The 25,162-nt window shown below is 40.8% G+C and overlaps 1 protein-coding gene and 1 pseudogene across 4 annotated transcripts in view; one reads left to right on the top strand and one right to left on the bottom strand.

Moving 5' to 3' along the window:
- WDTC1 (WD and tetratricopeptide repeats 1) overlaps positions 1 to 25,162 on the top strand; it is a 71,248-nt gene that overhangs the window by 19,731 nt on the left and 26,355 nt on the right. For 3 of the 4 annotated variants that reach the window (XM_032361437.1, XM_032361436.1, XM_032361438.1), the window contains exons 2-3: positions 1,566 to 1,714; positions 3,151 to 3,234. In XM_032361437.1, the coding sequence (XP_032217328.1) occupies positions 1,667 to 1,714; positions 3,151 to 3,234 (132 nt within the window). In that variant the 5' untranslated portion in view covers positions 1,566 to 1,666. Of the gene's footprint in view, positions 1 to 1,565; positions 1,715 to 3,150; positions 3,235 to 25,162 lie in introns of those variants that run through there. The other variant, XM_032361439.1, reaches the window with a different exon arrangement.
- On the bottom strand, positions 14,340 to 15,330 carry LOC116600935 (annotated as a pseudogene).

The raw sequence follows: 25,162 nt of genomic DNA, 5'->3' as shown, positions 1-25,162 counted from the left end.
CCAACAGGGAGCCCTTTGCGAGGCTCAATCCTGAATTCATGACCTGAGCTGAAGGCAGACACTTAACCAACTGAGGCACCCAGGTGCCCCATTTATATATTTCCTTTTTAATTTTTTATTTTATTTTTTAAAAAATATTTTATTTATTTATTTGACAGAGATCACAAGTAGGCAGAGAGGCAGGCATAGAGAGAGGGGAAGCAGGCTCCCTGCCAAGCAGAGAGCCCGATGTGGGCTCGATCCCAGGACCCTGAGATCATGACCTGAGCCAAAGGCAGAGACCTAACCCACTGAGCCACCCAGGCACCCCTGTATTTCCTTTTTAAAACACAGTTTTGGTAGTAGTATTTATTAAAAAAGCATCATGTTATCATATAAACATTTGGTGTGATGTAAGCATTTTTCCTTCATAAGTAGCATTTTTTTAATAAGTAGCATTTCTAATTCTGCTTAATATCAAATGACTATGCATTGTTTAGCCATTACTCTATCATTGGAAATTTGGGTCCTTTTAATTTTTTTATTTTTAGAAAATCTGTGATGGGTAGAACATGTAATTCTTGATCTCAGGGTCCTGAGTTTGAGCCCCACGTTGGGCATGGAGCCTACTTAAAAAAATAAAATAAAACAAAATCTTTGATGAATATGCTTGGGTATAGAAGTTTTGTGTTTCTTGTATTTTGCATTTTCTACTGATAAGTTCTAATAAATAAAATTAGTAGGTTTTTCTAACCATCAGAGTTTATAACAAAGGAGTACTCTGCTTCAAGAGGTGAGACTGAAAGCCTACCTACCAGGATATTGAAGAGGGATTTCTTTATCACATTGAATCTTAGACATGATCACCTTTACCTTTCCTGTCCACCTTTGGTTTTGTGAATCTTTTTTTTTTTTTTTTTAAAGATTTTATTTATTCATTTGACACATAGAGATCACCAGTAGGCAGAGAGGCAGGCAGAGAGAGACAGAGGAGGAAGCAGGCTCCCCGTGGAGCAGAGAACCCGATGCGGGACTCGATCCCAGGACCCTGAGATCATGACCCGAGCCGAAGGCAGCGGCTCAACCCACTGAGCCACCCAGGCGCCCATGGTTTTGTGAATCTATTAGAGGGTTTAGTGTTGTCTGTGATACTAATTTAGTTTTGGGGAGAGCCAAGATGAGGGTCGAGGGTTCAAAGTATAATTAAAAGACTGGTTGCCACAGATGCATACTGAGCAAGTGAAACTTGACATCTTTCTTGCTACATGTCTTAGTCTTATTTTCAGGATATGCTCCCATCTTCCTTCGTACTTCTATCCAGCCCTCCATTTTCTGGTGAAGCATACGTGACCTCTTCAGTGTTTGTTGCTTCCTGTGGCTCAGATTCATTGTTTCCCCTTTCCCACCCTTTTCATCTTCCAAAGGCTCTTCAGCACTATGTAGCAGGGCCAACTCACCGTGTTATAAATCATAGGCAATAGCCAGTTCACTAAGTAGGCTGTTGGAACTGTTTCAGGGGATAGAACTAGGGCCCTGAAGCCACCCTATTCCATCCCTTAAGGTTTGATGGTTTTTTTTCCCTCCAGGTAATTAAATGTGTGTCTTGTGGACCTGGGCTTGGCTGGAATGCTCAAGGGTCCTGAAGATCCTTCTATAGCTTCCTGCTGTTGAATTCCATTAAGAGAAGATGGCAAAAGTCAACATAACTAGAGACCTCATCCGTAGGCAGATCAAGGTAAGCACCTTAGACCTTTGTACAAGAGCATGAGGTTCTTTCTTCCTAACAGACGGGGGAAGAAGCTGAGGTCTGAAGACCTTGACTTGCCTGAAGTCACACAGCTACTTAGTGGCAGACCCAGGACTAGAATCAAAGTCTCTTGACTCCCATCTTCTTTTGCCCACGAACATGGAACTCATGGAGACTCCTCTGTCCTAGTGCTTTGTACCTGGGCTGCTGAAATTAATGAAAGTTGGTGAGGGAAGGGAGCCATCTGTGTGTTGTGCATGTGCATACACAACGGTGTGTGCATATGTAGGTTTTTGTGGGGGGCGCTACAGCAGGAGAAAATACGGCATCTTCATGTTGTTCTAGCTGCCGAGTTGTGCACAAAACAGAACCTGGAAGAGTCTTAGTCCTAGTTCAGCTTAAACTCTTCTTTTCTTTAAGGGTCTCCTGCACCTGAGCTATGCAGTTGGTACATTCTGTGAGATGAATGAATGACCAGGCAGTCAAGTTCATTTAGCTGGGTAGCCCAGGCTTTGTTAGGAGCACAGGGATTGATTGATTGATGGATTGATTGATTTTTTTTTTTTTTTTTTTAAAGACCACAGGGATTTAATGGAAGAGTTTCCATGAAGGCTTGATGTGCTTCTGTAGTAAGAACCCCAAGCTGGGATCAGGAGCTTAAGACCCTAATTACTTATAAGACTTGAGTCATTTTACTTCCTTTTGTTTTCTGTTGTTAAATGATAATAATGTCTGCCTTTGGGCAGATCATAGAGAATGAAATCTGAAAGTTCTTTGTAAAGGCTAAGTGCTAAAAAAATTTTTTAATTAAAAATCTTTAAAAAGTCAGTGGCATGCAGCATATGCTGTGATCATCATCTAAAAGGATTGAGTATATGCCTCTACATGAGCTGTGTACTTGGTACACATCAATCTGTTTCATGTATTTTTCCCCTGCATCCCTGAATCCTTTGGAGGCTTTGTCCATTTGTGGGTTTTTTTGTAATTTCATTGGACTGGATGGCCCTCAAGGGCAAGGACCATTTCCTAGAGGCACAGAATCAGAATTGAAGAGACGATGAAGTTATTTTTTTTCCTATGAATATACCCCACAATATGTGTCCTAAAGATGGTGCCCACCCACTCCATCCTAACAATGCAAACTCCCTATTTGTTGTTTTCAGTTTTTTTTCATTTTTTCTTTTCCTCCTCCTCCTCCTCCTCCTTTTTTTGTAACCCAACAGCACAACTTTGTGCTTAATTTTATACTCTTTTATTATTATTCTCTAACCCTTACCCAAGTATAGTGCAGACTCCTGCAGACCAATTTCTTGTTACTTTTGTAGATCCTATGGTGCCCAGCACAGTGCTGGGTACATAATAGGTACATGGGAAATCATGTTGGATTAAATTAATGAAACTGTGAGTTTGTATCTGTCCCCCAGGAGCGGGGTGCCCTGAGCTTTGAGCGGCACTACCATGTCACTGACCCCTTTATCAGGCGGCTGGGCCTGGAAGCAGAGCTACAGGTAAGAAATCCAGTTTGCATACTAGATGCAGATGGCTGGGTCTCCCATTTTCTGTCTGTAGAGAACACTCTGCATTATTCAAGGCATAAAAAAATTTTTCTCTGCAGGTCACACCTGATGGTTACCTCTCCTTTCCAACAGTTTTATTAGGCAGGTAAAAATAGGCAGGTGAATCAAGGTTAGTGATTGGTATGATCATGCAGAAGTTGTTTCTTGATCATATATTATTTGCTGTGTGCTTGGAAAAAAGATTGTTGAAATGTGTGCCACTGTTTTTACTATTGGCTTGGCCAATAATTATTCTACCTTTGCAAAAGAAGTTAGAGTCTACACAGTGTTTTAACTTACACACACACACACACACGCACGCTTTCTCATTTTAGCTTCAAAGTAATGTTGTGGGGTTCTAGGGAATGGGTATTAAAAAAAAAGGTTTAGGGGCACCTGGGTGGCTCAGGGGGTTGAGCCTCTGCCTTCGGCTCAGGTTATGATCTCAGGGTCCTGAGATCGAGCCCCGCGTCGGGCTCTCTGCTCAGCGGGGAGCCTGCTTCCCCCTCTCTCTCTGCCTGCCTCTCTGCCTACTTGCGGTCTCTCTCTCTCTGTGTCCAATAAATAAATAAAAACTTAAAAAAAAAAAAAAAGTTTAGAAAGGTCAAGCACCTTGTCCAGTGTTGTCCTGACCAGTCCGTGGAAAGCCAGGCCTTCAGTCCAGAAGTTCAGCTTTTTCATTATGTCCAACACAGAGACACTCTATAATGTTATGATGTTAGTTCCAGTCCTTTCCTTCTTCCAGACCATGTTTTGAATCTGAGTTTTAGATGTCCTATCCAACTTAGTGTTATCAGTGGGTTGAGTTGGAATTCTCTTTGCTGGGATGCCTGGGTGGCTTTGGGCAGATCATAGATCAGCTCTGGTCATGATCCCAGGGTCCTGGGATCAAACCCCGCATCGGGCCACCCAGGTGCCTCTAAATTTAGTTTTAAAACCTTTTTCCTGGACACCTGGGTGGCTTAGTCGTTAAGTGTCTGCCTTGGGCTCAGGACATGATCCCCGGGTCCTGGGATCGAGCCCTGAGTCAAGCTCCATGCTCAGCAGGAAGCCTGCTTCTCCCTCTCTCACTCCCTATGCTTGTGTTCCTTCTCTCCCTATCTCTGTCTCTGTCAAATAGATAAATAAGTAAAATCTAAAAAAAAAAAAAAAAAGTATAACTTGTTTCCTCACTAGCTATATGGTCTTGTGCGGGTTACCCTAGTTTCCTGATGTGTGAAGTAGAGCAGTAACTGAGAATTGTTGTGATGATTAAATGAGATTTGTGTGAAGCACTAACAACACAGTGCCTGGATCATAGAAAGCTAGTTCATGATTCTTAAGTCTTCAAGGTTTTTTTCTTAATTTATTTATTTGACAGATAGAGATTACAAGTAGGCAGAGAGAGAGAGAGAGGAGGAAGCAGGTTCCCTGCTGAGCAGAGAGCCCAATGTGGGGCTCGATCCCAGGACCCTGGGAACATGACCTGAGCTGAAGGCAGAGGCTTTAATCTGCTGAGCCACCCAGGCGCCCCCTTCCAGTTTTTTAATACAAATTTTTTTTTTGCCTACAAAATGAGGCTCATACCATTTAAATAGTTTGGTAAACTCTTTTATATATACTTTTATATCATGATTGCTTACATATTTCTAAAAATTCTTTGAAAACATAATTTTTAAGACATTTATTTATCCTTTATTGATTTGGAGTTTCTTTCCATATTTCCTTCAGAACATAACTCAAAGTACTTCCTTCTGGTGCATCTGGGGACAGGGCATGAAAGATTTTTACCTCCAAGGGGATATTTAGCAATATGTAGAAACAGTTTTGGTTGGCCAGATGAGAAGGGTACTGCTAGCATATAGTGGACAGGGGATAGGGATGCTGCTAGACCTCCTACAACACCCAGTACAGCAACAAAGAATGTGCAGTAAAGAATTATGCAGCCCAAATGCCAACAATGATGTGGTTGAGAAACCCTGCTCTGCTGGATGCTGAGTGGACAGTGGTCACTGGCTGGCTGGGCTCACTCTTTCAGCCATGCCTCCAGCCAACCCATATTCTCTCCTATCTCTTCCTAGTTAAGTAATTGGTCCGAAATAGACTTAGAAGCTTTTATAAACACAAAACAGGATCCCATCTATTGTTTCCCAAAGTTTGGAGCTCAAGTACAAAATTACATTAAGATGAAATGTTTCAATTTGCACTTCCCTAACCTACATAGTATGTACAGATTTCGATGCTTAAAAAAAAAAAAAAAGAAAGAAAGAAAGAAAAGAAAAGAAACAAAAACTCTAGTTTAGGGCGCCTGGGTGGCTCAGTGGGTTAAGCCGCTGCCTTCGGCTCGGGTCATGATCTCAGGGTCCTGGGATCGAGTCCCATATCGGGCTCTCTGCTCAGCGGGGAGCCTGCTTCCTCCTCTCTCTCTCTCTCTGCCTGCTTCTCTGCCTACCTGTGATCTCTCTCTGTCAAATAAATAAATAAAATCTTTAAAAAAAAAACAAAAAAAAAACTCTAGTTTAAATCCCAGCTTTGCCACTTGTGAGACTTAGAGAAGTGAGAGCAGATGGAAAGAATGGGTTTGGGAGAGTTTCAGGGGTTGGACATATTAAATTTGGAACCCTGTTGGATAACTTTATGGAGATGTCAAGTAAGTAGGCATTGATGGTACTAATTGGGAGAGAGCTATGGACAGGAGGGAGAAATCCGAAGACTCAACTCTAGGAGGGATAGAGATTAGGGCCCAAGACTTAGCTATGGAGACATTCCAGCTTTTAGAAGTTGATTACAAGCTAAGAAGATAAAAAGTTACCCAAGGAAGTCATCAGTGAAGTAGAAAGGAAACAGAACCAGGAGAGTGTAAAGGCCACGTAATGAGAATATTTTAAGAAAGAAGGAGTGGTCACTTCTACTCAGTGCTTTTGAAAGGCTGGGTAAGATGAGGACAGAACAATGCATGTGGTCTTTACTGGAGCAATTTTTCTGGAGTGGTGGGAATAGACGCTAGATCGGAGGGGTTGTGAGAGGGAATTGGAGGTAAAGAAGTGACAACCATATCATAGACAGCTTTCTTGGTTTTTCTTTCTTTAAAGAGAGATGGAAGTTTATCTATTAATTAATTAATTAATCAATTAATTGATTAATTTTTAAAAAGATTTTATTTATTTATTTGACAGAGAGAAATCACAAGTATACTGAGAGGCAGGCAGAGAGAGAGAGAAGGAAGCAGGCTCCCTGCTGAGCAGAGAGCCCGATGCGGGACTCGATCCCAGGACCCTGAGATCATGACCTGAGCCGAAGGCAGCGGCTTAACCCACTGAGCCACCCAGGCGCCCTATCTATTAATTTATTTAATACAAACTTTCCCCCCAGATGAGAGGAGGTAGGATATAATCAGTAGAAAGGGTAAACTATAAAAGATACCTTCTCTTGGTCATCTATATCTACTATTTAACTTCCTTCAGCTCTCTTGTCCTCCTGTCTTTGAGTTGGCTTTAACCAATTGTTGGTGGGGGGCTCATTTCAGAAGATGGAGGAAGAATGGCATCTTTTTTTCTTTTCTTTTCTTTTCTTTTTTTTTTTTTTTACAGAGATCACAAGTAGGCAGAGAGAGAGGAGGAAGCAGACTCCCTGCTAAGCAGAGAGCCTGATGCGGGGCTCGATCCCAGGACCCTGGGATCATGACGTGAGCCAAAAGGCAGAGGCTTTAACCCACTGAGCCACCCAGGCTCCCCGAATGATGTCTTCTTTATTCTCTCATTTCTTTCCTTCAAAGTCATTTTATTTTGTTTTTGTTTTCCACTTTACAGAGTTGTCTACACAACTCTTGAAAAAACTTTGTTTACAAAAGGAAGTGGAGAACTGGATGAGTGGCTGGGTCTATGGGATCAAGGGAGATTAATAAGAATGGAAGAAATACAAGCATGTGATTATGTTGATGGCAGGGGAAGGTTTGCTGATGTAGTAGGACAATAATTGAAGGAGCAAAGTGCTGGGGAAGGCTGGAGGCGATGGGATTCAAGAGTTCAAACAGTTCAGGCCTTTGATAAAAGCCAAGACATTTCTATCATTGTTAAAGGGTCCAGTGGGTCTAGGATAGGAGAGAAGCATAGACTGGAATAAAAACTGAAGTGTCATTCATTGACAGAGAGAGAGAGTCTGTAGTAGCAGTTTTCAAAGTGTTGTCTGCAGACCCCTGGGAATCCCCACGACTTTTTCAAGGAAGTCTGTGGTCAAAACTACTTTCATAGTAGTATCAAGATGCTGTTTGCAAAACAAAAATTAATTCATTTAAAATTTGCAAAAAATGGGGTGCCAGAGTGGCTCTGACGGTAAGCATCTGCCTTTGGCTTAGGTCATGATTTCAGGGTCCTGGGATCAAAGCCCTGCCTTGGGCTCCCGGCTCATTAGGGAGTCGTCTTCTCTCTCTGCCCCTTCCCTGCTTCTGTTCTCTCTCTTTCTCTATCAAATAAGTAAATATGTTCTTAAAAAATAAGTAAATAAAATTTGCAAAAAGAAAAAGTGAGTAAAACTACTCTCACCTTAGCATGGATTAAGGCAAATAGCATCAATTGACTTACTAATGCCATGCATTTGCAGTAACCAAAAAAAGCAGGTTTTACTTAAAATGTGCTTGATGTGAAGCAACAGAAATTACTAGTTTTATTAAATCTCAACTGTTAAGTATCTCTTTAGTATCCTGTATTACGGGATGGGAAGTACCCGTGAAGTACTCCTGCAAACCCACTATGATGGTTGCCTGGAGGAAAAAGCACTTGTGCAGTTGTTCGAGTTGCAAGCCCCACTACTTTTCATGAAGCACTACCTGAAAGAACCAGACAAAAACTGTAGTTATTCAAATAAGAGTACTTAGCAGACATTTTCTTTAAAAAATGAATGAACTGAGCTGTCACTTCAGGAAAGACAACTGATAGTATTTGTTGCCAAGAATAAAACTTGAACTTCTAAGCCAAGAAAAGAGAGAATATAGGAAAAATTTTATCTGTTGTGGTGAGCTTGATAACTTCTCAATACTTATAAAGCTTTTTTGACGAGGTCTGTGGTGATAAAACAGATGTCAACAGTGTTGTATAATGAATGTTAACATTGAAGATCTTTAAATTCAGTGAGTCAGTGTTTTCAAAATGACCAGTGTTTGATGTAACACTGTGTAAAACATACATGTGTGATACACCTATACGTAATACAAACGTGTAAAACAACTATATATAATACATGTGTAAAACACCTATGCATAATACAAACTAGACCAATGCTCTTTAACAATAGGAGGGTACCAATAGTTCCTTTCTGTGGTTTCAGATTCTGGATTGTAACTTAAGAAACCATTACTTGTGGAGTTATGGTGCAGTATCAAAGAAGGATATCTATAATTATAAGGCTGTTAAAATACTCCTCCCTATTGCAACTACTTGTCTTTGTGAGGCTGTATTTTCGTTATATACTTTAGCCAAAATAACATTGCAACAGACAATACAAAAATAGGTGTGAGACCAGTTACCTTCCATTAAGCTAGATATTATGCAAAGCTCTTTTTATTAAATTCTTTTGTCTTAGAAAATATATTTACTACAGGCGCCTGGGTGGCTCAGTGGGTTAAGTCTCTGCCTTCAGCTCAGCACATAGTCTCAGGGTCCTGGGATCGAGGCCCGCATTGGGCTTTTTGCTCAGCAGGGAGCCTGCTTTCTCCCTTTCTCTGCCTGCCTCTCTGCCTGCCTGTGATCTCTCTCTCTCTCTGTCAAATAAATAAATGAAATCTTAAAAAGAAAATATATTTACATTTCATTTAAAATGTGTTAATTTGGGGCGCCTGGGTGGCTCAGTGGGTTAAGCCGCTGCCTTTGGCTCGGGTCATGATCTCAGGGTCCTGGGATCAAGTCCCGCATTGGGTTCTCTGCTCGGTGGGGAGCCTGCTTCCCTCTCTCTCTCTGCCTGCCTCTCCATCTACTTGCGATTTCTCTCTGCCAAATAAATAAATAAAATCTTAAAAAAAAAAAAGTGTTAATTTACCGTTTTTATTATTTTCAAAAGAAAATAGTACAAAATATTTCCATTTTAATTTCTAATATGGTATAAATATCAGTAAATATAACGCCTATAAAAAAAGCTCTTTGGGATCCTCAGTAATTTTTGATAGTGTGGTCTTGACTAAGAGGTTTGAGAACCACTGCTCTATATAAAAGCCGGGAAACAGGATGACTGGGTAATGTCACTTGGGGACAAAGTAGAAAGTGAGAGAAGCAAGTTCAGGACCAGGAAGGAACCAAGGTGGTTGGAACATTTAGAGATTGCCTGTTACTGCTCTTCCTCTATCCACGGGAACCAGAAAGAATAGACATAGAGATAGGAGCACATGGTTATCGGGGAAGCCAAGGAGGAGGTAAAGTTCAACAGTACTGAGTTTTAGAGTCTTAACTCCCAAAAGGCCGTCTTATTTCCCTCTTTCCTAGTTTGAGGTTGGAGGGGATATCTTTTTGTGACTGTCCCGCCTGACAAATAGTAATTAAGATACCATTATGAGTCATATGACCTTGGTTAGATAAGTCTAACTTAAGCACCCATTTCTTCATCAGTAAAATAATATCCATATCCTGTTTGTTAGGTTTGTGAGGAGGGAGAAACAAGTTAATTTGTGTAAAGTACTTAGCACGGTGCCTAGCATATCGTAAAACTCATATTATATAGCACTCAAATATTAGCTGGTATTATTTTTTAAACACTTTACTGTCATTTCCTTTCCTTGTTTTATTTCCTACCCATTGTCACATATGGATTCTGTGTTAGTTAACAGCAGTTCATTTCTAGCATTAGGAAGAGGAGCTTACTTGGGGTTTGAGGTGGGATAAAAGAGGTAAAATCAACAGTAAAAGCTCCTGCCTTTTTGTGGTTATTGATAATAATATTCTTTATTATCTGGGGAAGATTTTTTTTTCCTGGATCTCCTAATTTACTACTTTGTATGCTTTTGAAAAACTCTAAAGGATAACTTAAAGAGAACTCCTAGGACAGAGCACTGAACATTTAGTAGATGTTCACAAAAAAACCTGTTGGTTTGATTGGTATTTGTTTGTTTTTTTTTAATTTTCTTATTAGAGTTCTCTTTTTCTTTTTCTTTTTCTTTTTAAAGGTTTTATCTATTTATTTGACAGACAGAGATCACAAGTAGGCAGAGAGGCAGGCAGAGAGGAAGGAAAGCAGGTTCCCTGCTGAGCAGAGAGCTCCATGCTATGCAGGGCTTGAGATACCAGGACCCTGGGATCATGACCTGAGCTGAAGGCACCCCCGGCTTTAACCCACTGAGCTACCCAGGTGCCCCTAGAGTTTGCTTTTTTAATCTTATTCACATACCACTTCTCTACTTTCCAGGTTAATAATCCTTCCCTGTTTTTACTTTCTGACTTTCTAGTTTGCCTTTTGAGTTTAACCGGTCTGGTATTTTGTTACTTTTCCTGTATATGTAGAATTTATACCAGAAGAGATGCCTATTTAAAAAGCATCCAAGTTAACATTGATAACTTTATTTCTTGGATATTCTTTCCATTGCATTCATTCTGCGGGTTCTGTAAGCTTCTGAAAATACTTTGCAAAGCTGATTTTCTTTATTTTTCATACTTCTTTCCTGAATGTTGTTTTCTGAGACTGGTTTCCATCCACTTTACCTGAATTAATTTTTTTCCTAGTTGTTTCTTCCTAAGGAAGATCTGAATCAAGAAGTACATCAATCTGTTGTATTCATCTCTCTTTTGTATTAGGAAATTGTCCTTAATACTCTCAGATCTTGGGGCGCCTGGGTGGCTCAGTGGGTTAAACCTCTGCCTTCAGCTCAGGTCATGATCTCAGGGTCCTGGGATTGAGCCCCGCATGGGGCTCTCTGCTCAGCGGGGAGCCTGCTTCCCCTCTCTCTCTGCCTACTGTGATCTCTGTCTGCCAAATAAATAAATAAAATCTTTTAAAAAAAAATACTCTCAGATCTTGGCACTTAAAAATGTTTAAACTAAATCATGATCAAAACTCATTGTACTGCAATAAAAAATCAGAGTACTTAACACAGTACTTAGCATTAGCATCTCTTCTTTGACCTGGAGGTTTGGGTGGATGACATGAATGATGCTTTTTTCCTTCAACCTAGCATCTGACTATTAGGTCCTTTCCTTTTTTATTTACTTATTTTTGATTAGGTAAACATTCATATAGTTGTAATCTTAAAAGTTTAAAAGATCATCTCCTTCCCATTCTTTCCCAGCCACCTAATTTACTTCCCTGGAATCAACTAGTCAGTTTTAGTATCATTCCAGAGGAATTTTATGCGTTCTCACCCTTTCTCACAAATGTTAGCATAACATATTTACTGCTTTGTACCTTAAGTTTTTTATTTTAAAAATGTTTTATGATTTTAGTATATCAGTACATAAAGATATTTCTAATTTCTAATTCTTTCATGGCTTCAGAGTAATTCATTTAAACTGTTCCTGTTGACAGACATGTAGATTACCTACAGTCTTTTGTACCTACATTATTGCTTGCAGTATCACTGGCACATATTGGTGTCTAAAAATATGGATAAAATATGGATATGGTGGATAAAACCTATGAGTGGAATTAGTAGGTCAGAGGGTACACATATCTGTGATTTTTGGATAATTATTATCAAAATTACCTTTCATGGGCACATGGGTGGTTCACGTAGTTAAGCATCTGCCTTGGGCTTAGGTCATGATCCCAGCGTCCTGGGATTGAGTCCCTCAGCGAGCCTGCTTCTCCTTCTCCCTGTGCCCTCCCCCTGCTTGTGTTCCCTCTCTTTGTTAAATAAAATCTTAAAAAACAAAATTATCTTTCATGGAGTTTGTACTAAATTGTACATCTTTTACATTCCTTCATTCTTAGAGCACTGCTCAACAAATGTTCTCTCCCCAACCCCAGTCTCTATTCCTCTATGTGTCCCCCATTATTCTGAGAAATTTCACAAATGGGTGAAACTTGATGGGCTGGAGAAATCACAGCTTAGTTTCCTAAAAGAAATGTAGTCCACATTGATGCCTGAGAGCTGGATGGGAGGAGCTAGATTTGGGGATTGGTAGGGAGAGAAAAAGTGCTAGGTTGGGGTTATGAGTGATGCGAGAGAGAGTAGAGGGTACTCAGTTCAGGAGAACAGGCAGTCACAAAATACAAGTGGGAGAAGGATGACAGATGAGGTTGGTGAGATGAGTGTGGGCGAAATGCTCCTAAGAAGACATTGTAAACTATGTTGAAGACCATGGACTTTATCCTAAGGTCAGTGGAGAACCACTGAATGGTTTTTACAGTAGGAGCAAATGATCAGAATTAAGCTTTAAAATTACCTTGGCAAAAAAAAAAAAAAATTATCTTGGCTTCAAAATGAAGATTGCACAGGTTTAAATATAGCCAGACTAGGGGCTCCTGGGTGGCTCAGTTGGCTAAGCGTCTTACTCTTGTTTTCTGCTCAGGTCTTGTTCTCATGGGCTGTGGGATTGATCTCATGGGGTCCATCACAGTGCTTTCTCCTCTCCCTCTATCCTTCCCTCTGCTCATGCACTCTCTCTCTCTCTCTCAAATAAATAAATCAACCTTTAAAATTAATAACAATTAATAAGTAAATATAGCCAGACCAGTTTAAGGGACTGTGGCTGTGATTCAGGAAGAGGTGTTAGATAACCTGACCCTAGATAATGGTAATTTGGATAGAGAGAAGTCAGTGAATTTGCAAAACATTTAAGAGATAGAATAAACAGAATTCTTGGTGACTTGATGTGAAAAGTTAGGAAAGAAGAGTCAAGGGTGAAGGTCAAGTTTCTGACTTGACTGGCAGAGTAAATGATAGTATCATTCACTAGGCTAAGGAAGCACTGGAAAAAGAATAGGTTTGGGGGGAAGATAACAAGCTCAGTATGGATGTTCTGGAGCTGTATGTTGTACATTATCTAGTGCTTTCTGGATAGGTAGTTGGAATACTTGACTCTGAGCCTAAGATATAGGTACACTTCGGAGATGTTGATGTGAGAGCAGGGAACATCATAGAGATTGGAACAATGGAAAAGTTGTAATCACCTCTGGGGAATATGCAGAGTGGAGGGAAAGCCTTGGATAGAGACATAAAGAAGACCAACATAAGGGCCATGTGAACAAAGAATATGCAAAGGGTACCAAGAAAGAGTAACTAGAGGAGTAGGAAGGAAAACAGAGAGAGATGGTGATGTCACAGAACCCAGAAGAAAGTTGTATTGAGGTAGAAGTATAAAATACTGCCAGGGTCCAAGTAAGATAAGGATTAAGAAATGTCCATTGATTTAGGGCAAGGAAGCTACAATAGTAACCTTGGCAAGAGCCATTTTTGTGGTGTGTGGTATAGATGATAGAAGTGGATTGAGGAATTACTGGGAAGTAAGGAAGTGAAAATACTGAGTATAGGCTACTCTTTTGGTCTGGCTACAAAGGGGAATAGAAATGGAAGGCCATAGCTAGATGCAGATTTGGCATCAAAGAAGTACTTTTCTAGATTAGAGGAACTTGTGCTTGTTTAATTCCAAGGGGAAGGAATTAGTGGAGAAAGGGAAAGTTAAAGATGCAGGAGAACTAGAGTATCATTTAGGGTTGGGGGTTTGTCAAATGAATGTTGCAAGAGAATGATTTTAGTAATGAATCATGGATTCTTAGGGGAATAGGAAGGGAAATAAAGACATGATGCAGCATGTAAAGAGAATAAAGGGGTTGGCTGGACTTGGAGGATTTTTTTTTTTTTTCAGCGTCATGATCAGACTATTACATTTAGCAATCAACAGCATGGGTGCAAAAAAAAAAATCTACATTAAAACCCTTTGTTGGAATGCTTTACACTTTCCACAGAACAGAAACTAAAATAACCTGTTATACAATTAGTCACAAATACAGTCCTCGAGTTTTTTGCCCATACACATGAGTATTGTCTAAAACATGTCTTCTTTGTAGCAGCTAGGCCCTGCCACCACTGTGCTTGGCACAAATCTGTTGTAACCTGTAGCTTCCCTGTCACTTCTCTGGCTCTCTTCTCCTGATAAGCTTTGTTTCCTGGCAGTAATTAAAACCTTCTGCCACTGCCATAGCTGCTGCTGCTGCTGGAACCACCATAGCCACCTTGGTTTCGTGGTTTGGCGAAGTATTGGCCTCCACCACCATAAGGGCCAGAGCTTCTGCCTCCAAAATTGCCTCCTTTCATGGGTCCAAATTTGAGGATTGATTGTTGTAATTGCCAAAATCATTATAGCTTCCGCCACCTCCAAAGTTGCTTCCATCATTACCAAATCCGTTATAGCCATCCCCACTGCCACCATATCCACCACCACCTCGACTGCCACCAAAGCCACCTCGACCACTGAAGTTTCCTCCGCGACCAAAGTTGTCATTCCCACCAAAACCACCTCCACGACCACCACCGAAGTTTCCAGAACCACTTCGACCTCTTTGGCTGGATGAAGCACTAGCCATCTCTTGCTTAGAGAGCGCTTTCCTTACTTCACAGTTGTGGCCATTCACAGTATAGTATTTTTGAATGACAATCTTGTCTATAGAATCATGGTCATCAAATGTTACAAAAGCAAAACCCCTCTTTTTGCCACTGCCTCGGTCAGTCATGATCTCAATCACTTCGATTTTCCCATACTGTTCAAAATAATCTCTTAGATGATGTTCTTCAGTGTCTTCTTTAATGCCACCAACAAAAATCTTTTTCACAGTTAAGTGGGCACCAGGTCTTTGAGAATCTTCTCTTGAGACAGCCCTCTTTGGTTCCACAACTCTTCCATCCACCTTGTGTGGCCTTGCATTCATGGCTGCATCCACCTCCTCCACAGTGGCATATGTGACAAACCCAAAGCCTCTGGAGCGCTTGGTGTTCGGATCTCTCATTACCACACAGTCCGTAAGTGTTCCCCATTGCTCAAAATGGCTCCTCAGACTCTGATCGGTTGTTTCAAAGCTCAGACCTCCGATGAAGAGCTTCCGCAGCTGTTCGGGCTCTTTGGGAGACTCTGACTTCGACATGATGGTGGTGGGAGGGGAGACTTTAACGATGCTTACTCGGCGGCATCCACGGGCAGAAAGCGGAGGATTTTTTTTTTAAAGATTTTATTTATTTATTTGACAGAGAGGGATCACAGTAGACAGAGAAGCAGGCAGAGAGGAAGAGGGAAGCAGGCTCCCCGCCAAGCAGAGAGCCTGATGCGGGACTTAATCCCAGGACCCTGAGATCATGAACTGAGCCGAAGGCAACAGCTTAACCCACTGAGCCACCTAGGTGCCCCTGGACTTGGAAGATTTTTTTGAGGATGAAAAATCAGTGAGGCATGACTTAAGATTGTATATGTATATATATACACACACTCTTTTCACTTGCCAAGGTATCTTGGAAATCACCTGTATCAGTGCATAGAGTTCTTCATAGCTGCATAATACTGTATTATGTAGATGAGCCCAGATTTATTCAGTGAATATCCCCTGTATGGACTCTTAGGGTTGTTTCTAATAGTTACAACTACAACAATACCATGATGACTAACCTTACGTGTAAGTATTTTAGTATTGCTAGAGGTGTATCTTTAGGGTAAAAACCTGAAAGTAGAAGTGCTGACCAAAGGGTAAATGCATATATGATTTTGTTAGACATTGCCAAATTTTCTTCCATGGGAGTTGCACCATTTTGTTTTCCCAGTTGTAATGCAGGAGAGTGCCTGCTTCTCCACAATTCAATAACAGACTGTGTGGTTAAGCTTTAGAATTTTTTTTACCATTCTAACAGGTGAAAAATAGTATCTCAATGTAGTTTTAAGTTATATTTCTCTTATGAGTGAAATTGAATATCTATTCCATATGTTTAAAGGCTATTTTAATATAATTTTTGCTGATTTTGGTTTAAGAATTTATATAGGTACCTGCATATTTTTGCAAACACAAGCACAGAATGGTTAAGCAGAAACTAATGAAATGGGTTATCCTTTAGTGGATGGAAGATATAGGGGTGGAGAGGTAGATAAAAGGGAGTAACCTTTTTCTGGACCTTTCTGTAGAGTTTTTACTTTTAGAACCACGTTGAGGTTCACACATTCAAAAAGTAAATAAAAACAACGATGGGGAGAGCGATGCCAACTAACCCAAGTAATTTTTTAACACAGTACTTTGACTATATATATTCTTCGTGTATATGTATTCTAAATATATATATATGAAATATAAATATATATGAAATATAAATATATATATATATATTTGAATATATATATATTCTTCGAGTATATGTATTCTAAAGATAAACTTTAGGGGTGCCCTGGGGGGCTCAGTCAGTCTGCCTGTGGTTCAGGTGATGATCTTAGGGTCCTGGGATCAAGTCTGGCTCCCTGCTTAGAGGGGGGCCTTCTTCTCCCTCTCCCTCTGCTGTTCCCCTCTTCTTGTGCTTTCTCTCTCTCTCTCTCTCTCTTTCAAATAAATAGATAAAATCTTATATGTGTATATAAAGAACTGGTATATTGGCAGCAACTAAGTAAGAGAGGCAGAAAGGAAGTTGATATTACAGGATTTAAATTTAATACTAATTAGGATTAAATCTATGATGTTTTGGTATATATTTTCCATGGACATCTTTGCTCAGCATTTCACATCCCGCTTTAGTTACATGTGCTAGCTCATCTTGTCTTAGTGAGTTTTAATGTCAGAACCAGACAGGAGCCAAATATCCTTGGATTCCAGTTTGTAGCCTGCAGTCCTCACTTTTGGGGGAGGCACTTTCATTTTTGCTTGCATCACCAGGATCTTCCAAAGACACTTTTTTTTTTTTTTTAAGATTTTATTTATTTATTTGACAGAGAAAGAACAATCACAAGTAGGCAGAGAGGCAGAGAGAGAGAGAGGAAGCAGGCTCCCTGCTGAGCAGAGAGCCCGATGCGGGGCTCGATTTTAGGACCCTGAGATCATGACCTGAGCTGAAGGCAGCAGCTTAATTCACTGAGCCACACAGGCGCCCCTTCCAAGGACACTTTAAAGTTTTGTCCACATTTTGATCCATTCTATTCCTTTCACTTGTGGGATTTCTTAGCACAATGTTCCACACATGGTAGAGAGAGGGAGAGGAAAGGAATCTTACTTCACAAATAAGGAGAATAAAATTGAGCATTTCCAAGGTCACATAAGTGATAAAAATAAGATTAATAAGGGACGCCTGGGTGGCTCAGTTGGTTAAGCAGCTGCCTTCGGCTCGGGTCATCATCCCGGCGTCCTGGGATTGAGTCCCACATCGGGCTCCTTGCTCAGCAGGGAGCCTGCTTCTCCCTCTGCCTCTGCCTGCCATTCTGTCTGCCTATGCTCGCTCTCTCTCTCCCTCTCTCTCTCTCTCTCTCTCTGATAAATAAATAAAATCTTAAAAAAAATAAGATTAATAATATATATAATTAATAAATTAATAATAAGATTAATAAGATTCTGTCAGGCCTGTCTGGCCCCATAGTTTATAATTCTTTCTACCTCAACCATGTGTCTTCTTTTTAGAAAGGGTTTACCAGCACCTGGCTGGTTCAGCATGCAGTTCGATCTCTGCATTGTGAGGTCAAGCCCCTCCTGTTTTGTTCTACACTGGGTGTAGAGCTTACTTTAATCAATGAATTGTTAGTTAGTTCGTTGATTAACAAATAGTTCTTGGCTTGGTGGATTCATTCTCTTGCCATACTAGTTTTCTTAATATTTTCCATATAAGTTGCAAAATTACGTATCTCACCTTCACAATCTGGCTTGATTGCTTTTTTGTTCCAGTTTTGTTTCATACATAATTTGAGCATAAATTCACTAGAAACAAGTAATATCAAACTAGATTGGTTTTCTTTTTGAATACAGTTAGTAGACCATGGAAGTTTTATCAGAGTATAACCTTACACTAATAAAGACTTGTCAGAGTGGTTTTTTAAATAATACCTTATAGAGAAGTAAATTATATACAAAGTTTATTAAATAGTCACCCACAAAGAAAAAGATGGACCTCTTTTTTTTTTTTAAGATTTTATTTATTTATTTGACAGAGATCACAAGTAGGCAGAGAGGCACGCAGAGAGAGGGGAAGGGAAGCAGACTCCCTGCTGAGCAGAGAGCCCGATGCGGGGCTCGATCCCAGAGTCCTGGGATCATGACCCGAGCTGAAGGCAGAGGCTTTAACCCATTGAGCCAGCCAGGTGCCCCGAGACCTGACTTTGGAAGAGATTTCAAGGAATATCCTTTAGATCAGGGTTCAGTAAAGTATGGTCTGTGGGCCAAATCCCGCCTGCCACCAGTTTGTTAGCTTGTTTTTAGTTTATTTTTTATTTTATTCAAGTGTACAATTCAGTGTCGTTTTTAATATAGTCACAAAATTGTGCAGCTCTCACCACTATCTAATTCTAGACATTTTTGTTGTCCCCAAAGGAAACCCTTTATCCATATTAGTAGTTACTACCTATCTCTGGCAGCCACTAGTCTACTTTTTGTCTCTGTGGATTTTCCTATTCTAGACATCTCATAAAAATGGAATTATACAATACCTGGCTTTTTTGTATCTGGCTTCTTTTACTTAGCATGATGTCTTCAAGATTCATCCATGTTATAGCATGAATCAGTCCTTCATTCCTTTTTATAGCCAATAGCATTCTGTTATATGGATATACCACATTTTGTTTATCCATTTGTTGTTGGTGGACATTTGGTTATTTCCATCTTTTAGCTATGAATAATGCTGCTGTGAACATTGTGTACAAGCTTTTATGTGGTCATACATGTTCAGTTCCCTTAGGTATATACCTAAGGGTGGAATTGCTGGATCATATGTTTTTTGTTTGTTTTTATGTTCAATTTTTTGAGGAACTGCCAAACTATTTTTCAAAGTGGCAGCACCATTTTACTTTCCCAGGAAAAATGTATGACAGTTTTAGTTTCTCCATATCCTCACATGCATGATTTTAAATGGTTTTCTCCCATTTTGTGGATTGTCCTTTCACTTACTTGATAGCACCTTTGACACAGAAGTTTTTATTTTTAATGAAGCCCAAGTTATTTGTTTCCATTTATCACTTGTGCTTTTGGTGTCATGTTTAAGAAACCATTAATCACCTACCACCTCATACCAGTTAAAATAGCTAAAATTAACAAGTCAGGAAATGACAGATGCTGGTGAGGATGAGGAAAAAGGGGAACCCTCCTACACTGTTGGTGGGAATGCAAGCTGGTGCAGCTACTCCGGAAAACAGTATGGAGGATCCTCAAAAAGTTGAAAGTAGAGCTACCCTTCAACCCAGCAATCACACTACTGGGTATTTACCCTAAAGATACAAATATAGTGATCCGAAGGGACAAGTACACCCAAATATTTATAGCAGCAATGTCCACAGTAGCCAAACTATGGAACGAACCTAAATGTCCATCAACAGATGAATGGATAAAGAAAATGTGGAGATACATATGTATATATACATACATACATACAGTGGAATACCATGCAGCCATCAAAAGAAATTATATCTGGGGTGCCTGGGTGGCTCAGTGGGTTAAGCCGCTGCCTTCAGCTCGGGTCATGATCTCGGGGTCCTGGGATCGAGCCCCGCATTGGGCTCTCTGCTCAGGAGGGAGCCTGCTTCCTCCTCTCTCTCTGCCTGCCTCTCTGCCTACTTGTGATCTCTCTTTGTCAAATAAATAAATAAAATCTTAAAAAAAAAAAAAAAGAAATTATATCTTGCCATTTACAACTACGTGGATGAAACTAGAGGGTATTATGCTGAGCAAAATAAGTCAATCAGAGAAAGACAATTATCCTATGATCTCCCTGATATGAGGAATTTGAGAGGCAGGGCGGGGGCTTGGGAGGTAGGGAATGAAAAAATGAAACAATATGGGATCAGGAGGGAGACAAACCATAAGAGACTCTTAATCTCAGGAAACAAACTGAGAGTCACTGGGGGGAGAGGGAGGGAGAGGGTGATTGGTTGTGGACATTGGAGAGGGTATGTGCTATGGTGAGTGCTGTGAAATGTGTAAGCCTGATGATTCACAGACCTGTACCCCTGGGGCAAATAATACATTATATGTTAATAAAAATAATTTAAAAAAGAAACCATTAACCATCATTTGTAGCCGCACTATCAGAAAAAGGGCGGGTGACAAAAAAACTTTTGCCTAATCCAAGGTCACAAAGATTTATACCCATGTTTCCTTCTAAGAGTTTTATACTTTTTAGATCTTATATGTAGGTCCTTGATGCACTGTGGGGCTCGGTCCCAGGACCCTGGGATCATGACCTGAGCCAAAGGCAGATGCTTAACCTGCTGAACCACCAGGTGCCCCTTGAGCATCTTTTCATGTTCTTATTGGCCATTGTATATTTCATGTGGAGAAATATCTATTTAGATCCTTTATCCTTTCTTTCTTTCTTTTTTTTTTTTAAAGTAGGCTCCATGTGCATTGTGGAGCCCAATGCAGAGCCTGAACTCCACCCTGACATCGAGACCTGAGCTGTGACCAAGAATCAGATGCTTAACCAACTGCGCCACTCCGGCACCCCTTCTTTAACCATTTTTTTTTTAAAGATTTTATTTATTTATTTGACAGAGACACTGTGAGAGAGGGAACAAAAGCAGGGGGAGTGGGAGAGAGAGAAGCAGGCTTCCCGCTGAGCAGAGAGCCTGATGTAGGGCTCGATCCCAGGACCCTGAGATCATGACCTGAGCTGAAGGCAGAGGCTTAACCCACCGAGCCACCCATGTGCTCCTCTTTTTAACCATTTATTAATTGAGGTTTTTTTTTTTTTTAAAAGATTTTATTTATTTATTTGACAGAGATCACAAGCAGGCAGAGAGGCAGGCAGAGAGAGAGGAGGAAGCAGGCCACCCCGCTGAGCAGAGAGCCTGATGCGGGGCTCGATCCCAGGACTCTGAGATCATGACCTGAGCCGAAGGCAGCGGCTTAACCCACTGAGCCACCCAGGCGCCCCTATTAATTGAGCTTTTTGTCTTTTTATTGTTGAGCTGTAAAAATTCTTTATACGTCTTGGATACTAGACCCTTATCATATATATGATTTATATGTTTAAGAAACCATTAATCATCAGTTATAGCCCCACTCTTCCTGCTTCCCAGGACTCTGGGATCATGGCCTGAGTGAAAGGCAGATGCTTAACCCAGTGAGCCACCCAGGCATCCCGGTTTTGGGACTCTTACATGACTACTCATAGACCTTGGAAGAGGCCAAGCCAGAGTTGAACCCTGCCTGACATCTCTTTTTACTGTACAATTCTGATTGTCACTAATCAGCCTAGGCCTGCTGCTTGTAAAAAATAAATTAAGACAAAAGGCTCTCTAGACCCTTTTGTTATACCAGGATACACACTGATTTGTAGCTCTTTGCTTCTCTTCTTTTTTTCTTACTCCCTTATAAAATGGTTCCTATTTTTTTTTCCTCTAGAAATGAATGACTTTTATTATTTTTCCCCTGTGGATCCCATATTTTAATAGATTGCTGTCTACTAACTTGTACTTATTTATTTTCAAAGATTATTTATTTATTTTTAAAATTTATTTTTTTATTTTTTTATTTGATAGAGATCACTAGTAGGCAGAGAGACAGGCAGAGAGAGAGGAGGAAGCAGGCTCTTCGTGGAGCAGAGAGCCCGATTCGGGGCTCAATCCCAGGACTTTATACTTTTTAGATCTTGTATGTAGGTCCTTGATCCACTGTGGGGCTCAGTCCCAGGACCCTGGGATCATGACCTGAGCTGAAGGCAGAGGCTTTAACCCACTGAGCCACCCAGGCGCCCCGAAGATTTTATTTATTGATTGATTTGAGAGAGAGGAGAGAAGATGCACACACAAATGGGGGAAGAGGGAGAGAGACAAGCAGACTCCATGCTGAGTGTGGAGCTTGACATGGGACTCAGTATCATGACCCTGAAATCATGACCTGGGTCAAAATGAAGAGTCAGATGCTTAACTGACTGAGCCACCCAGGCGCCCCTACTAACTTGCATTTGTTAATAATGTTTCCCATTCTAATAGTTTTCCACACCATTACTGCTTATCAGGCTCTTGAGTAGCACAGGTGATACTTCGCATTACAACACAGATTTTATAGGGATCCCTGGGGGCTCAGTCAGTTGAGTGTCTGACTCTTGATTTCAGCTCAGGTCATGATCTTACAGGCATGACATTGAGTCCCACATCCCACTGCATTGCTCAGCAGGGAGTCCACTGGGACTTTCTCCCAAGAGATTCTCTCTCTCCCTATACACCCCTCCTCCCTCTCTCTGTCTCTCTGTCTCTCTCAGTTAATAAATAAATCTTTAAAAAAGACACAGATTTTATATATTTCCAGTCAAACGCCAAAACACACGCACAAAAAAACAAAACCATGACATTAGTCCTAGTCTGGGCTGACCAGTCACCTATAAATGTCCTTTTCCCACTACAATTTTAAAATACATCAACTCGGGACACCTGGATGACCCAGTCAGTTAGGCATCTCCCTTCAGCTCAGGTCATGAGTCCCAGGATCCTGGGATCCAGTTGAGCTCCTTGCTCAGCAGGGAGCCTGCTTCTCCCTCTGCCTACTGCTCCCCCTGCTTATGCTGTTCCCCCCCTTTCTGTCAAATAAATAAATAAAATATTTTTTAAAAGCACATCAACTCACCAAATTTGCAACTAACTAATATGTACAACACTAAGGTAGAGGTAGATATGGTTTAACCTTTGGAGGAATATTCCTTAGCCATTTGAAGTAATGTGTATGTGATTATAATAACATACACAAAGGCTAATAATGTTGCATGTTTAGAGAAAAGGAGAAAACAAAACCTCATCAGTTCTGTGAGGACAGATGTGTCTGTCTGACTCAGTCATGTCTCTCTGAGCCCACACAATACTTGCAGGCACATAGCATTTAAGTTTTAGGAGAGACAGCTCAGAATTTAAAAAGGCAATCTGACATCATGGTTAACAGTTAGCCAAGTTCGGAATTTGTCAGACATGGGTTCATAATCTGGCTATACTATTTACACAGTATGCGGCTGCACTATTTACACAATTTCCTCATCAGAAAAATGAAAATAATGATGCTTCCATCATAAGACAGTTGTAAAGATTAACTAAAAGCATATATATATGGTCGCCTTGTGGCTCAGTCAGTTAAGCATCTGCCTTCAGCTTGGGTCATGATCCCAGGGTCCTGACACTGAGCCCCATGTTGGACTCTCTGCTCAGCGGGGAGCCTGCTTTTCCCTCTCCCTCTCTCTCTGCCCCCATGCCCCCCACCACTTGTGCTCTCTCTCTCAAAGAAGTACATAAAAATCTTTAAAAAATAAATAAAAATAAAAGTGTATGTGACGGGCACAGTAGTGTCCCTGGTACATGGTGAGATAGTGCCCAGTATATATCAACTGTTACTATTGCTATTATTATTATTACCACTTTTTTTCTCTCTTTATTGAGGTATGATTTACACAAAAATACAGTGCAGAGGTCTCAGGTATTGAGTTAGGTGAGTTTTGACACTTGTATAACTACTGTCTGCAACAAATTGGAAAGTACTTCCATCACCATAGAAAGTTCTCGTGGTGCCCTTTCCAGTCAACCCTCCTGCCTCAGAGCAACCACTTTTTGGCTTTTGTCTCCAAAGATTAGTTTTGCCTGTTCTTTACTTAATGTAAATTGAATTAGATAGTATATTTTTGCATGTGTTTGGCTTCTCTTGCTTAGCATAATGTTTTTTAAGTTTCATCCATGTTGTTACATGTATTTATAGTCCATTCCTTTTCGTTCCTGCATAGTATTCCACTATGTGGATAGACTTATTTTATTGATCCCTTTTCCATGGATGACCCTTTAGCTTAATTCCAGTTTAGAGCTTTTATCTACCCCCCCCAATATTTTATTTATTTATTTATTTTTTTTTAATTTTTTTTTTTTTTAAAGATTTTATTTATTAATTTGACAGAGAGAAATCACAAGTAGACGGAGAGGCAGCCAGAGAGAGAGAGAGAGAGGGAAGCAGGCTCTCTGCTCAGCAGAGAGCCCGATGCGGGACTCGATCCCAGGACTCTGAGATCATGACCTGAGCCGAAGGCAGCGGCTTAACCCACTGAGCCACCCAGGCGCCCTATTTATTTATTTTAAAGATTTTATTTATTTGTTAGAAAGAGAGAGAGAGTGAGCAAGCGAGCACAGGCAAAGTGGTAGGCAGAGGCAGAGGGAGAAGCAGGCTCCCTGCCAAGCAAGAGGACCGATGTGGGACTCAATCCGATGTGGGATCCTGACCTGAACTGAAGGCAGCCGCTTAACCAACTGAGCCACCCAGGTGTCCCTCTAAGATTTTATTTTTAAGTACTTCCTATACCCAGCGTGGGTCTCCACCTTACAAACCCAAGATCAAGAATCATACACTTCGGGACGCCTGGGTGGCTCAGTTGGTTAAGCAGCTGCCTTTGGCTCAGGTCATGATCCCAGCATCCTGGGATCGAGTCCCACATCGGGCTCTTCGCTCGGCAGGGAGTCTGCTTCTCCCTCTGCCTCTGTCTGCCAGTGCTCTCTCTCTCTCTCTCTCTCTGACAAATAAATAAATAAATAAATAAGAATCATACACTTCTACCAACTGAGCCAGCTGGGTGCTCCTGGAGCTTTTAAAAATAAAGCATCTGTGGATATTCTTACGTCAGTTCTTTTTTTTTTTTTTTAAAGATTTTTATTTATTTATTTGACAGACAGAGATCACAAGTAGGCAGAGAGTCAGGTGGGGAGTGGGGGAAGCAGGCTCCCTGCTGAGCAGAGAGCCCAATGTGGGGCTCGATCCCAGGACCCTAAGACCATGACCTGAGCCGAAGGCAGAGGCTTTAACCCACTGA

Source organism: Mustela erminea, chromosome 10, assembly GCF_009829155.1.
Source record: "Mustela erminea isolate mMusErm1 chromosome 10, mMusErm1.Pri, whole genome shotgun sequence".
In the NCBI taxonomy this organism is placed as follows: domain Eukaryota; kingdom Metazoa; phylum Chordata; class Mammalia; order Carnivora; family Mustelidae; genus Mustela; species Mustela erminea.
The sequence above is the reverse complement of the archived record's forward strand: the minus strand, read 5'-3'. Positions and strand labels throughout refer to the sequence as shown.